We start from the raw sequence: 14727 nt of genomic DNA, 5'->3' as shown, positions 1-14727 counted from the left end.
CTCTCTCTCTCACACACACACACACAGAGGCAACGTGGATAGCTTGATTATTCCCTGGACAGAAAGTACACACGGATGCAGCACATAACTTCATTACACAGAAGAAAATGCAAATGCCTCTGAAGGCTACTGCTAGTAAAAGGGTTAGAAAGAATTCCATTTGCTCAGCTCTTCAAGGACTTCCCTCCCTAGCTTTATAATATTTATAAAATCCCTCCAAACGGCAAGCAATTGAAATGTCTATTGATTTATTCATCATTGGTGCAGGTTTGTTTAAAAGCAGAACATAATTTTTTAAAAAAGCAGGTAAGAAGTGTTATTCGCACAATATAGCTATCTAAATACATACATTGAAATCAACTGATTAAAGTTAAAACATTGAACAGTGCTGGAATATAAATGACACGGACCATTTCAAAATTCCATGGAATAATATTAGGAAGAGTACTAAAGGCCACTTGTATACAATTTATGTTCCCTTGTCAGCCAAAATCTGAGAAGCATCTCTGTAGCATGAAGAAATTTTTTTTTGAGTGAGCAAGGCACAAAAATACAGGTTATGATGGGGTCTAAGCTGGAAATTCAGGAAATAAAGCTGGCCATTTAAACCCTAAGGACCTGCAAATGCAATAGAAAAGGAATGATTTAGAAAAGGCTGCTTGAAGATGCTAGTATTTGAAATACTTTACCAGTATTTGTTTAAGAGATGTTGCATGTTGGACTTCGCGGTGACTGAAAGTTTAGCAATGTTATTCGTTTTGCCCAATGGCCCATTCTGAGTCTAGCCATGCCCTAGCAAAGGGTTCCTCTCGGTGATTTTGAAGATAAGAGTGACGGAGGATCGTTTTCATTGTTCTGTATGTATGTTAGAAATAAAACAAATGACAACATGAACAGTCTGCAGCCCTTTGCCTGAGCTTGGATTCGCAGAAGATAAAAAGAAACTGGAGATCGCTAAAGATACAAGGCTCCAAACTTCTAGGTGTTTAATTTTCATCTTCAACTGAAGCTAAGGGATTCAGGTATGGGTTGATACATTGCAAGGCTTTGACACTACATTCATCTTTTTGTTTTGTTATTTTTGAACCCACCCAGAGTTATGTTGTGTAAGACAGGTGGCTCTACAAATCTCTTAAATGAACAAACCATTAAACCAATCATTAAATTTTTTAAAAATGCAATTGCTGTTGGTTTTTCGATCTGCAATCTTTCTGGATAGGCAGTCTGTCCCTGAAGGAGCCTTCTCTGATCTCCTTCCCTGAATATGGAACAACCAAAAGCCTGACTGTCTGGAAATTTGGGGAGCTGAGCTTCCAACCTAGGAAGTTGCTGTAAAGTAGCGGGGGGGGGGGGGGAGCGACTGAATGCATTTCAATCACATCAGACTCTGAAACAATTTGGTAACTTGGAATCTACCTTGAAAGGACTGATAGAACAATCTGAAGTCCAGATTAAATCATGCAGCTTGATTTTAAAAACAAAGAGGAGTGAAAGGGATACTGAAAAATTTATCTCCCATTCTTTCAGATCTTTTTGCAATCACTGAAACCAGGATTTCCTGCTGCTCCAGTCCCCTCCCTTCCCCTAGAAGAAGACCTGCCTCCTAGGTCCTGCTAGATGGCACTGCCAGATCTTGCGGAGTGGGCCGAAACCATGGGAGGGGAACTGGCAGTCCTTCAAATCACCAGGGCCTATGTCACGTAGGGCTTTAAAAGTAACGACTGGCATCTTGAATTGCACCCAGAAGCCAAACCAGTAAAGCTCATGGGTCATGGATGTTACATGAGCAGGACATGGCCTGCCCATCACAGCTCATGCCATTATGTTCTTCACCAGCTGCAGCTTCAAAATAGTTTCTAATAGTGCATTGCAACAGTCCAACCACAAGCTGACCACATCATGAGTAACCTGAAGAACCTCCTCTTCCAAAGAAAGATGCACCTGGCAAGCAAAGTAAGGCGTCTTGGCTACAACTACCATGTGTTCTTCAAGCAGGGGCTGTGATTCCATGAGGACCCCTAGATTGCACACAAGATCTGAATGGAGTAGTTTGACCCCATTCAGGGCCAGAGATGGAAATTTGTCACTACCCCATCAATTCATTGGTGGCTTCCATTCCACATTGTTAGAAATAGAGCCAACCCACAGTTTCTGGATAAAAATACAAGAACCACCTTGTATAAACTGAAACCCACCTACCTTGTCAGTAAAGGTTACTGATGCTTAAATCAATGTTCCTCCTTGTTCTATTTACTTTGATTCTGAAAATAGTTCTTTTTTCTTCATTCTACCCTTCATTTACTGCTGTCCAAAACAGCCATTCTAAGCACCGTATACAATCCTAAATTATATAGGTTTACCAGGTCCATAGATAAAAGCATGGGGCCTTCCCAAGATCTCCCTATTACCCTGCCCAGCAACATTTTTTCAATGGGAAACTGACATACTGCAAGGCCCAGCCCAGCCTCTAGCATGATCTTTATTGATGGCCAAATATATTTTTAAGAATGACACTGGCATTCTTACAAAATAAAACAGGAGGAGCAACAGCAATTTGATGCTTTGTTTAGAATTGCAAAGTGGGTATATTTTCGTATGCTGGAAAAGGGTGGGCTTCATGCTTATTTATTCATTATTTGTTTGTTTTGAGGCTTGCTAACTATTTTAAGTTACCTTCTCACCATGCGTTTGGACTAACCTGTATTACTTCTGATCAGTCATAAACTGTTTACCCCAGTCAGCAGTTAACACTTTGCAATTTTAAAAATGGCTGTTTCCAAATTTGTAGGGGGATAAACATTGGCCCCTCTCAAAATGGAGCAGCATTTCTTGTAGATGTAATGGTGCTCCTCAAATGCACAGTTAGAAAGACTTTGTGGGGGGGAAAACATGGTGAAATGAAATCTCATAGGGGTGCATGAGTTATCTAAGATCTAATTCCAATCATTGATTTGACTGGATGGCTGGAGTTGATTCATTGATTGAAACTGTTGATTTAGCTTGATTCAACATGCTAATTGAAATCATGAATTTGACAATAAGCAGGCACATTATGCAGAAGTCTAATGAATTGCTCAATTGATTTAAAAGTTCAGTTCAATGGGGCAATTTGAATTGAAGGATGATTTGAATGACTTGCCTTAGCATCAAGTTTTTGCATCAGATATTCACACAATGCTAGGCAGCCACTGGGTTTTCGAAGGTGTTTTGATAATATAAGAAAATAACCATTGTCGCATAATAAAAGGCAACAATATACAAAATCCATGGGGGGCGGGGAGCAGGAATGTATAACCAAGATTGTCTGAGATTTTTCCATCGCTAGCTTTCACAAATGGTTTTTCTTAGGTCTACTGAGGAAAAAAACATCACAGCCACAACTAAGCCCTTCTGGTATAGAGGTTAAGGTGCGGGACTAGAAGTAGGGAGATATAGGTTCAAATCCAACCTCAGCCACATAAGTTCACTGAATGATGTCAGGCCAGTCACTTTCTCTCTCAACCCAATTTATGTCAAGGGGCTGCTGTTCTGGGGACCACTAGAAGAAGGGAACATTATCCATGCTGCTTTGATCTCCTGAATGAAAGGCAGTATTATATATATGATATATACTGTACATTCTCCTTCAAGTAAGTCTTGACTCCTGCCAACATTTTCAGAAGTGGTTGGCCATTGCTTTCTTCCTAGGGCTCAGAGGAAGTGACTGGCCCCAAATCCCCCAGATGGCTTTGTGCCTAAGGTGGGACTAGAACTCACATTCTCCGAGTTTCTAGCCTGATGCCTTCACCACTATGCCAAACTGGCTCTCAATAAATAAATATCCTTGTGCAAATGTTGCAAAGGAATATTCTTACCTTGCAATATAGTGATTGCCACTAGATTAAAGTCTGCATCAATCTCTTGCTATGCTGGCAATGTAAGATCAGGGACATGTCGGCCAGTTATCTAGCTAGTTGAATAATAGAGCTTCTGTTTTGCATAGAGTAAGTCCAATCCTGGCATCTCCAGTTAAAAGGTTCCAGTAGCAGACATAGGCAGTACATCAGTCCCATCATTTGCACAATGATGACAAGGTGCATGAGATATCACTTCTGCCCCTAATGACCATGGTAGCAGATGATAGGACAGATGTGATAAGACAGATGAATCCATGGAGGGCTAGATGGAGCTGTCTACATCCCTAGAGCTGAAGGTGACTTGTGTGTGGCTCTCATCATCTGTGATGGCTTCCACATTAAAAAGAGGATTTTAGATGCAGAGAGGCAGACATCCACATACTTCTCTGCACTGCAATCATAGAAATCAGAAAGGGCCATGGATGGAGTCCAACATCTGCTCAGCACAGGATTCCAAACTAAAGCATCCCAAAGAGATGGTTCTCTAACCTCGCTTAAACACTTCCAATAAAAGGGGGACTGTTATGTTTCTGGATCATCGTCCAGCAAGGAAGCATTTCCTGAAATTTAACCAGAATGTTTATTATTTTGCATCCTGATTTCTGGAAAGATAGAAAAGGAACCTTTTTGTGTGAGGCACCCCCATCAGGTACTTGGAGCGCTATCATATCTCAATCTGATATTCACAAGGCTAAACCAACCCGTCCTTCAACCTCTCCTCGAGATGAACGTGACCAACATAGAGTGAAATATTTACCTCCTATCATTTAGTAACCCTCCTTGTCTTGATGCAACCTAAAAACACATTTCCCTTTTTAGTGGTTGTGTCACACGGCTGACTCAGTTTTTATCCATTTGGGCAGTGCGGTACTTCAAATTCAGTCTCAGAAAGGTGTCTCAGAGCTCGTGGGAGTGTGAATGTTGCACCTCCCTGCAATGCTGAAAGGCAGGAAGCTGTACTTTTCCAAGATATTCAGGGATGGAGAGCCCAGCATATTACTGGATCATTGGCACTACCTTCAAGGTCACCTTTGGGTCATTGGCACTACCTTCAAAGTCACCTTATAGTTAGGAAATTTTATTCTTGGTCAAGATCAGCCTTCCTGTAACATATATCCATTATTCCTTTTTCTCCATTCTTGGATGAGACGCCACGTCTTGACCTTCTCTAGGAGATTTTTGCAGCCACCACGTGTAGCTACGTCAATCTCTGCTCATAGGATTTAGTTTCTAGTCCCTGTTCATCCCCTTGGCTCTTCTCTGCCCTTGTTCCATTTCCATTAATTCCTCATAACATGAGTCAAGAACTGGGAAAAGTCCTTCAAGTGAGGAGTCAGATCAAAGCAGAATGCAGTGAAACTGACGATGGCCAGGACTGGAAAATAGATTTCAAGTTAGTTGATGCAGGGGCATCCATAGGGGAGGCAAGGCAGTTATTGTGTGTCATGGTGGTGCAAAATGGGGCAAGTACATGATTCATGTCATCTCTCCAACAATATCATGACACACATGACTTCATCACAGCTTCTTCTGATGCAGCCTAAAACTGCCTTTTTTTTCCACTGCCATATCACATGCTGTAACATTTAATATTAAATATAAAAATATAGAATTATATATTTAATATTTAATTTGCAGGCAAGGGCTATTTCAAGATCTTTTTCACACCTGCTGTTATTGAACAAGCAACGTCCCCATCCTGAACCTACGCATTTGATGTGGGTTCCCTCAACAAATAAGGAAGCCTATCCCATGTAACTATGCTGTACTTTGGGAACTGCATTTCTGCTCCACTTGGTGTCTGAGCCAGATTTTACTCCTCTCTACAAGCAAGTACGCCAGCTCCCATGAAGGAAAACCTAAGACTTGCATCACTTCCTTGCCAACAATCACATAAAGGAATCCCACAATGTGCAGGCAACTAATAATAAAATGGGAAAGACTCAACTATTTGCTGAATTCAAAGTGCTTTACGTATATGCACAAACAGGCTCATCCAGAAAGGGAAAGTGGGAAATTCCATCTATTCTTTTATGCACGCAACCTTTTTAAGAGTTACTTAAAATGGACCCCTGCAGACATCTGGGATGCTCACTAATTGTTGAAACACCCTGGATTAGATTTCAGTTCCACTGAAATCGAGAAGAAAATGTTCCCTGTGATGTTCAAGTGGTGACTCTTTATGGAATAACAGGAGGAGCAGCACATAGGTGTAATGCTATGAGCAACTGAGAAGTGATCAAGCCATGTCTTAACAGACCCATCTCTCATCGTGATTCAGGAAGAGATTACTGCCCTAAGTGCTACAGATATGGCTACCACCATAAAGGGACAAGCATAAAGGGACAAGCAGAGGCCAGCAAACACTGGGTAAAATGTTGGGTTAAAAACTTGCTTAATTCAAGGAAACTTAGGAGAAATGATGCTTCACTCATTTGGCCCATGGACTTTGGAGTTAATGAGTGAAAACAATATTCTGAAGCATGTTAAGTGTGTCTAAGCTCCACGGATATCAACAACATGCGAGTTGTGCAGAAAAACACTTCAGTTCTCTGGGTACTGGAATGTATAACACTCTCTGGCTTCTTACATAGATGCAAGTGCAGGTGGCGGGAGGGCAGGGAGGTCATCTGCCAAATGTCAAATGAACAGAATTAATCAGCCTACTAGGGTGACATGGGAGAGAACAAAATGGACAACCAAGAGTGAATCAGCTAAAATTGCAAAGAGGAATGATCCGAAAGCATGCACCCATTGCAAACGGCATCATTCTAGAAATGAGTGTTGTTCTGCTCACAAAAATGCAGCCTGTGTCCCTCCACATGTCTGCAGTGTTTTTGCTCTGGCATTGACCTGACCCTTGGCTTATTCAGCAATAGTATTTTTCATGATTTTAATCATGGAAGAAATCCCCTGTACCCTTTAGAGCATAAAGTCATGCAAAACCCTGTGCAAAACGTAGCCGCTCAGTTTTGGCAGCATGAGGAGAACTGCATCACCCAACTGTGTGAAATGGCGGAGAACGAGGTCGACTAATACCAGCATGCACGACAGCCATTGGTGGTGGAGGGAGGGTGAGGTTGATTGTTTTTGCTTTTGCGAAAGGAAGCTTTGGGCATGTATAATAAGATATACAAAGTTTAAGTTCACATGACAAGAAAAAGCCAGCCTGTGTCTCCACCCTCCCCATCCCCAACCCCTTAGAGAAGTTTAAATTGGCTTGCTTGAAGGAGTCCATATTGAATCAGAAATCCCATCCCCTGTTGAGGACAGAGGCATAGAACCACTTGGAGTGAAAGGGTCAGTATCTGTGTCTGTTTCACCCTCAGCCAAATAGCGTTTTTCTTTCATCCAACTTGTTCCTCCATTTGGCCCGAAAAGGAAGTCATCTTTGTCTTGAGAGATGCTAAACCCACTTGGTGAGCGTTCAAGTTCCTCATGATTGACAGAGAGCAGGGATAGGGGGGTGTCACTGTCTCTTGTCATGCTTTGCCTCTGCCTTGAGGAGATTCTGTCCGAATGGGGGCTCCAGAGCTCTCTCGGCGGGGACTGAAAGGAAAGATGAGGGTCCATGAAAGTCAGTATTGGTAGAACTGTGGGCCTTTCTGAGTATGTAGTTGAGAATGGCATGGCTTGCCATCTGCCTGAGTTCTGCTCACTCAGTGGCAATGAAAGTGGACTATGACCACAGTCCTGGGTTGAGAATCCAAAAGGAGGAACTTTGTTCACAGGAACATGGTGGAAGCTTGGAGACAACTCATGAATGGAAGGCTTGGAGTATTTGTAAATGATGGATTTCAGTTCAGAAAATCGGTTATCGTCAGCTGGGGATGTTGCTTCTTTCAAAGGACACGCTTCGGTGACTTGGACTTGCAGCTGTCCCATATGCTGCTTGTGCATATCTACTAAAAAATCCAGCTTCTTCCCCATGTCATGGACCTAGAAGACAACAGTCATCAGAACTCAACTGGAATAAATAGTTGGCTTTCCAAAATAAGAGCAAACTATGCTCAACTGAAAAGTGACTTATCTCAAGTCAGACTACTAACCCCATACTGCCTACACTAGTCCTGCCAGATCCAGGGAGCGTCTCTTCAATGGGGGAGACACCACCATCTCTTTTAAGGCAGAGGGTATAACCTACTCTCAAAGAGGTCTTTGCTATCTCCCAGATCCAATTTCTCACACCCTCCCACACTTCTTAAAGGAACAAAGTGAGGCATGGATCTAGCCCACATTTAATAGAACTCATACCACTGATCACCCTATTTCTTCAAAGTCAACAAGCTGAAACAAATACCTGGTAAGCTTGCAAGTTACTACCCCACTCACCTCCCCCAATTATGCCCACGCAGGGTCCAGGCCAGAGCTGATTACAATGGTATCTGTGAAGTGCTTCCCCAAAATCTCACTCTGGCTCTCCAAAAGATCTTCCTAACTCACCAAATGGCATAGTTCACCCTAAATAGGCCATAAATGCACAAAATGGGGATACGTTGCTGTCTTTATTCCCATGGTGTAGGCTTGAACATGTACTCTTACTCATGTCCACCCCAACTCAGTCTTGGTCTTCTTCCATAAGCACCAGGCGTCTCTGCTGTCTCTTTCTCTCCCTAAGTTCCTCAGTAAATCAAGAAGCTTCCTAGGAGTGGTGTGCCTGGAGAACCTGCTTAGCTGTGATCTCATCAAACATGATCTCATCAAGAGCCATGTTGGCGTAGTGGTGAAGATACTGGCCTAGAAAGCAGGAGACTGTAGGTTCTAGGTCCCTCTTAAGCATGAAAGCCAGCTGGGTGACTTTGGGCCAGTCACTCTCTCGGGCCAGTCACTCTCTCAGCCAAACCCACCTCAATGGTGGTTGTTGTGGGGAAAACAGGAGGCAGGAGTACTAGGTATGTTTACCGCCTTCAGTTATATATAAAAAGGTGGGATAAACATTTAATAATAATAATGATCCCTGAGGACATCTGCCTTTTCCACCAGATCAGATAGGGTAGCCACGCTGCAGGTCCCTTTCCCTAAACATTGCTACCTTGTGAGTTCTTGGAAGCATGCCTTTTCTGTTGCAGCCTCTGCTCTGTGGAACACCCTCCCACTTGAGATCTGACCCTGATCCAGGTCTCCCACCCTTTTGACCTTCTGAAAAGCATTTAAGAGGTAGCTTTCCCCCCAGGTGTTGGGATAGGGTGAGGTTAGAGTGGGAGGAAAATGTGCGTTGCCTCAGGGAAGTATGGTGGTGGCACCAGGTCTTTCTGTTTTTGGTTGTACTGTTTTCTGTTTTTATTGTTGTATATATTGTTTTACCCTTGGGTTGTAAGCCACCCAGAATTTGGTTTTAAGATAGGCAGCTATACAAATGTTTTAAATTAAATAATTAATTCAACGTTCTGGTCACCAATAAATTACAGAGATCAACCAGTCTCTGACCAAAACTATCTCCGAGATTGCTGAGAACATCCCAAAGCACCCTCTGGAATCCATCTGGATTAATCAGGTGCCTGGGTTGGACTATCCTAACTGGTCTTTTATCCAGCTGCAGCCTTCAGCAGTGATGGCAACCAGACAATGATCTGGCCACAGCAGAAGACTAACCCAGATATCCTCCAATTTTAGATCACATATCAACTGCTTAGAGATAAACATTAGCTCTATCGTAAGATGTCTGGGTGTCCTGGGCGTGAAATTATTTGGGACCAGCCCATAGTTGCTATGGTGCCCTTAAATTTCTGGACTCACCCAGGGTCTTCCCACAGGGCATGGAGGTTAAAGTCCCCCAGTGTTAAAAGGTGAGAATACCCTACCAGCAGTCTGGAGAGAAGGACAGGAAGGATCCTGCCATGTGGCAAGGTGGATGGTGCATAGGTAGGATCCCTAGCTTATCCCCATGACCCAAACTTACAAACAAGCATTCATACATGTCACCTGCAAAGCAAGAACCCTAGTTACTGCAAAATCATCAGGTATATGTATAGTTGTCTTTACCTGCCCCTCCCACCCTAGAATTGTGGCTGATGCTGGACTCAAAACTTCAAGGTCTCAGAAATACATACCGGGTCTCGACACTCATCTATGATAGAGTCATGGAAAAACATGGTTCTAGCATTTACGAGAAGGAATCTAATGCCACAACCACCAGCAATCTGGCCACCTTAGCCACTTTGAGGTAGCTGAGCCAGAGAAGGACCTGGGCATCAAATTGCCTATATCCATTTCCCTAGAAGAGCCCACCAGCTCCTTCTGGAAGCATATTAAGCTTGGTTAACATTCAAAGTATGACATATTTTGTTGTTTAGGAGTCGGGGGGCCTTTAAATTAAGTAAGTAAATAAATATTGGGATCCAAAGTGGGCAAAAGTGCCTTGGATCTGGCATGGGCACCTTTCTGTCTCTGCTGGCAGGTCTGAAAGAAGCAGGGCCTTTTCCTGGGTCTACATGATAGCCGTGTGGGTGCAGGATACTCACTGGCATGACAGAGGCATGACAAAGGTGTAAGTCCTTTAAGGTGCTCTAGCAGGTCCAGAGAGGGTGTCTATACCAGGTCTGAAGAACTTTTGCTCTCTTTGGATCTAAATATCATACCCTTCTGGTTAGTGTTAACCTTGGTTAGGTTTTTCATGGCTTAGCATTCGCTTGAACCTGCTCATGGCCTCCTTGCTTCCAGAATGGCCCCCTTTCTTTTAGCAGTGAAGCAAAGCTTGTTTCATTTCACTCAACTTCACATTCTTCATGGTTTCTCCAGCAGCACTAGCCAAGTGCTGCTGGAAAAGGTGCTTCTCACAAAAAGCACTGGCATCATTGCAGAAGACCTCTTTGTTTGCCTCCTCCAGATCACCCACTAAAAGACAGTCCTCTTCTGTTTTGGTCCTTACAAGAACTTAAGAAGTGCCTGCTGATCAAAGCAAAAGTCTGACTAATCTGGCATCCTGTTTTTTAAAATGGCTGAACGGTTGTCACCAAGAAGTCCACAAGCCAAGCTTGTAGAGTCTTCTGCCACTGCTTTCTCGATTGCTTGCAGTCATGCTAGTAATTACTGATGAATGATGTGCTGTCCCAGAACTTGGTAAGTTCTATAACTAGTTACTAGAGCAAGCGGTCATTGCTGGAGACACCATCGCACACAGCCTGGAATAGGCAACCCTGTGGTGAAGTCATCAGTTTTATTGATTCTTGATAGTTCTGATCACCGCAGCAACTATGCGTCTAGAAAGAAACCAATTCTTGAGGGCTGAAGGAACTAGATAGAAACTGAATCTTAACTTAAAGGCTATCCACTGTATCACAAATGAATCACAACATGTTATAATATCTCAGTTATGAAGGAGAAAAACACAGACACAAATTGCTGAGTGCTTCATACCTGTCTTTCAACTCTGACAAATTTGCCCATCATGCTTTGGTCTTCAGGATCGTCTGTGGATGGTTTACTTATGAATGGCTCATTCCTAAAAGGGGATAAGATTCCATTTTACACATAGGCAAAACCACCCAAATCCTTCCTACAGATATTTCTACTTCACAATGCATTTACACAGCAGGTTCTTGGCAATGTCATTTCAAAGGAGGGTTTTCTGAAATGCTAGTCAACACCCATAGTTTGGATATAACAATTACCACTGTCCATGTTGAAGCATTATTATTCTGCAGAATTACTGTGCATTCTTGTCCTGTACAACAGCCAAAGATAAGTGAACACAGTTTTATACTACACAGTGTACAACCATGCAACCTCAGTGTTACATATTATGGTGTCCCAAGTTTGCTTTTGTATCTGATAGTAAATCAGTTCAGTAGATCAATCTGTTGGTGAAAAGCAGCATCCTTGGATGAAGAGTTGATGAAATATTTTTGATTCTTAAATATCTGTAACAATGGACATCCTTCAGTTTAAATTGTATCAGCACATCTATGGCCCACGTTACATTGGCACTTAGTGGAAATGGGAAAAATGATGGCACCAGGGAAAAATGATGTAAATGTAGCTTTCAGTGAGTGGCACCCCAAAAAATGTCACCTTGGAGACTGCTGTGAAGGGTAAGAGAATGTTCCTCCCTTTTGAGATTTTCTGTGTCTGGGAGTAGATGGAGGTCCAGGTGCAAAAACCATATCTATTCTGAAAGAAGATAAAAATAGAACATAAGGACTCCTACGTCTAGTCATATTATATACTGTATAACCCATTAACCTGTCCCAAGGACTTAGTGCACTAGCGGAACCAAGGCCATCTTACCTTGCCTGAAGGTATTTGATTCTGGAAAGCATGTCAAGATGTCCAGCTGAATATTGCTCTATCACATCCTTGACGTCATAAGGCCTCAAAGTCTCCTTGAATCTTTTCTTATACAGGCGGAACTGTAGTATCCTGGTACAAGAAACAATTACAGAAAAGATGCTTCTGTGTGAGCCTGGTTTTCTATTACTATTCAGATACAAAGAATCCCTGATGCTCCATCTTGACCTCAACTGAGTGCAAGCTGGAGATGACTTCAAGCCCATGGAAATCCAAGCATGCTAGAACTCCAAGAATGAATAGATGTGAACCTGGAACCACTGGCTTAGTAGCAACTTTTGCATAGTTGCTTCAGGTGGATGGATGTCATTTTACACTTCCTGATTTCTGCATCCCTAGGCAAATCGCTACCTGACTGTGCCAAGTTGATTTCTGTGGTTCTGTTTCTCTCAGTTGTTAACTGCTGAAATGGAGTTTCCAATAAACTAACCGTCATAATCTTCACTCTGCTGTTTTAGTAAAAACACCCAAAACATACAGCATAATCCTAAAACCATGTAAAATAATAAAAACCAGCCATTTCTAACAGTAACCATTTATGTGAAATACTTATCAAACATTAAGACTTCTTTCAGAGGAAAAACTAGTGCGAACACTAAGAACAGCTGCCTTATTAATATTAAATGAAAGTGTAATTAATAAGTACTAAGAGAGATAATAAAATGAAAACAGCCAAAGAATTCCCATGTAGTTAGTAATAAATAATCCAATCAAGCAGTAAGAATATGGGAATACGCATAAGCCAAAATCTTATTCCAGCTGAGATAGGTTGAGACAATTCATTCACATTGCTGATTTGAATGGGTAGATCTAACTGATCAGAAATGTGCATCAGCTGTCAGATCAATCTAAAAGCATCTGATTTATTTATTTATTTATTTATTTGTTTATTTAATAGACTTGTCCCTGCCCATCTCCCCACAGCGGGGGACTCTGGGATTTGATGGAGTGAAAAGATCTGCACATTTGATTCAAAGGAGTGCTTTGATTAAATCCTCTTCAAATCAAACTTTCAAAGCAAGGTTTGTGCAGCCTCCATAAGCAGTTTGCTACAACCCACTGAGAATAAATGTGAGTTAATTTAATGGACTATAACAATGACACTAAGTCTAGCCCAGTTGTTGATAAGTTCCATTCATAATGGATTACGGTTAAAAATCCTTCTCTTTATGGTTGCCAAACTAGCTCTTCTTAGCAGGAAGCAGGTAAGGGGGACATCAGCTAATAAGATCACTACAGCCATTTAAAAATAAAAACTAATTATTTAAAGCAATGAAATTAGTAGTTAATGTCACAAAAGCTGTGCAAGACATTTTGAACTCAAAATGTTTCAAGCTTGAAGTGCCCCAAAGTAGCTGTTTCTAGTTCAAAACATACTTCAAAACATTGCTGGAAGCATCTGGACTATATTCAAAGCCATTTGGAGTAGTTTTGCTATGGTTCAAGCACGGTTTGGGGCGTGACATAGCCTATTTTGAGCTCAGATGCTCAAATCTGCCTTGATTGCAAGCTGTGTGAAAAATAAGTTGCAGTGATTTTTTTTCAAAACTGTAACCTGATTTTAACCACACATGCACACACACACTGGCAAGCAGCACAGATTTTACCTAACAGCTCGGATGACCATCTTCAGTGTGGGGATCAGGTCTTCTATGAGGAGCTCATTGCTGTATCCTCTGTCTTCTGCCAGAGGATCCCCTGTTCCAGCATCTAAAACGTGGACCACATGGATCCACATAGACAAACCAGATGCGGAAGAGATTAGAACAATGCGAAGTCGCTCACACAATATTTGTTATGTCTTCTTCAGGTTGGAATCACCAAAAAAACCCCAAGCCCGTGGATCCTGAACATTCTCCAATTCGCAGATGCAGAAGTTAAAAAAAAAAATGTGTTGGATTCAATATGCCAACCTATCCTGGGTACCACCATTTCACTTATATAGAATCAAGCTAATATTATGTCAAAATCTGTCTTCCAATTTCCTGAAAAATTTCTTCCTGAGTTTGTGGAGTCCTTGGGGTTCTCTGAGCTTGGTTCTTTTCTTGCAAACGTTTCATTACCCGACTAGGTAACAACTTCACTGCTAAAATGGGATGGGGTTTGCTCTCTATTTATGTGCTGTGGCCTGCCTTGCCAGTGCTGGTAAGGGTGGGGGTTCTGTTTTGCTCCTCTGGTAGTTCTTTGGTTAGCATATGTTTGCTGCTTGATTGTGGGCCTGGTGGTAACCTTTGCTTATCTGAGTGATGATGACTTCCTGAGTTTTTCCACCTTATCCCTAGGGTGCTTGAAATTTTTTCTTGCTGGTGTTTTAGAACTACTTTTATTGTTGAAGAAAGCAGGAGGTACTGCTCTTGGTACTGTATGTTTTCCCAGTACTTCTGTATACATCCTTTAACAGAGATGCTTTGCAATAGGCGTACAAAAGTCCTCTCTTTGGATCTTTAAAGCAGCCTCCATGCTGCACAGCCAGAAACAGCTTACAATTGAGCTCCACGAACCTGGAAGATGAGGCTGACAATGTAAAGATTCAAAGATAAGTGCT

At 42.1% G+C, this 14727-nt stretch overlaps 1 protein-coding gene across 4 annotated transcripts in view; it reads right to left on the bottom strand.

Annotated features, from left to right (window-relative positions):
• Positions 1–251: 251 nt before the first annotated feature.
• The window catches only part of KCNQ3 (potassium voltage-gated channel subfamily Q member 3), a 151990-nt gene continuing 137514 nt past the window's right edge, over positions 252–14727 (bottom strand). For all 4 annotated transcript variants that reach the window (XM_088148956.1, XM_088148957.1, XM_088148958.1 and 1 more), the window contains 5 exons: positions 13790–13892; positions 12123–12254; positions 11907–12005; positions 11253–11337; positions 252–7835 (listed from right to left, as the gene is read on the bottom strand). In XM_088148956.1, coding sequence (XP_088005082.1) covers positions 7107–7835; positions 11253–11337; positions 11907–12005; positions 12123–12254; positions 13790–13892 — 1148 coding nt within the window. In that variant the 3' untranslated portion in view covers positions 252–7106. The remainder of the gene's footprint in view (positions 7836–11252; positions 11338–11906; positions 12006–12122; positions 12255–13789; positions 13893–14727) is intronic.

Source organism: Python bivittatus, unplaced genomic scaffold (genome assembly GCF_059951505.1).
Source record: "Python bivittatus isolate LINGU-HERP-01145 unplaced genomic scaffold, Pbiv_v1 ctg000590_np1212, whole genome shotgun sequence".
NCBI lineage: Eukaryota > Metazoa > Chordata > Lepidosauria > Squamata > Pythonidae > Python > Python bivittatus.
The sequence above is the reverse complement of the archived record's forward strand: the minus strand, read 5'-3'. Positions and strand labels throughout refer to the sequence as shown.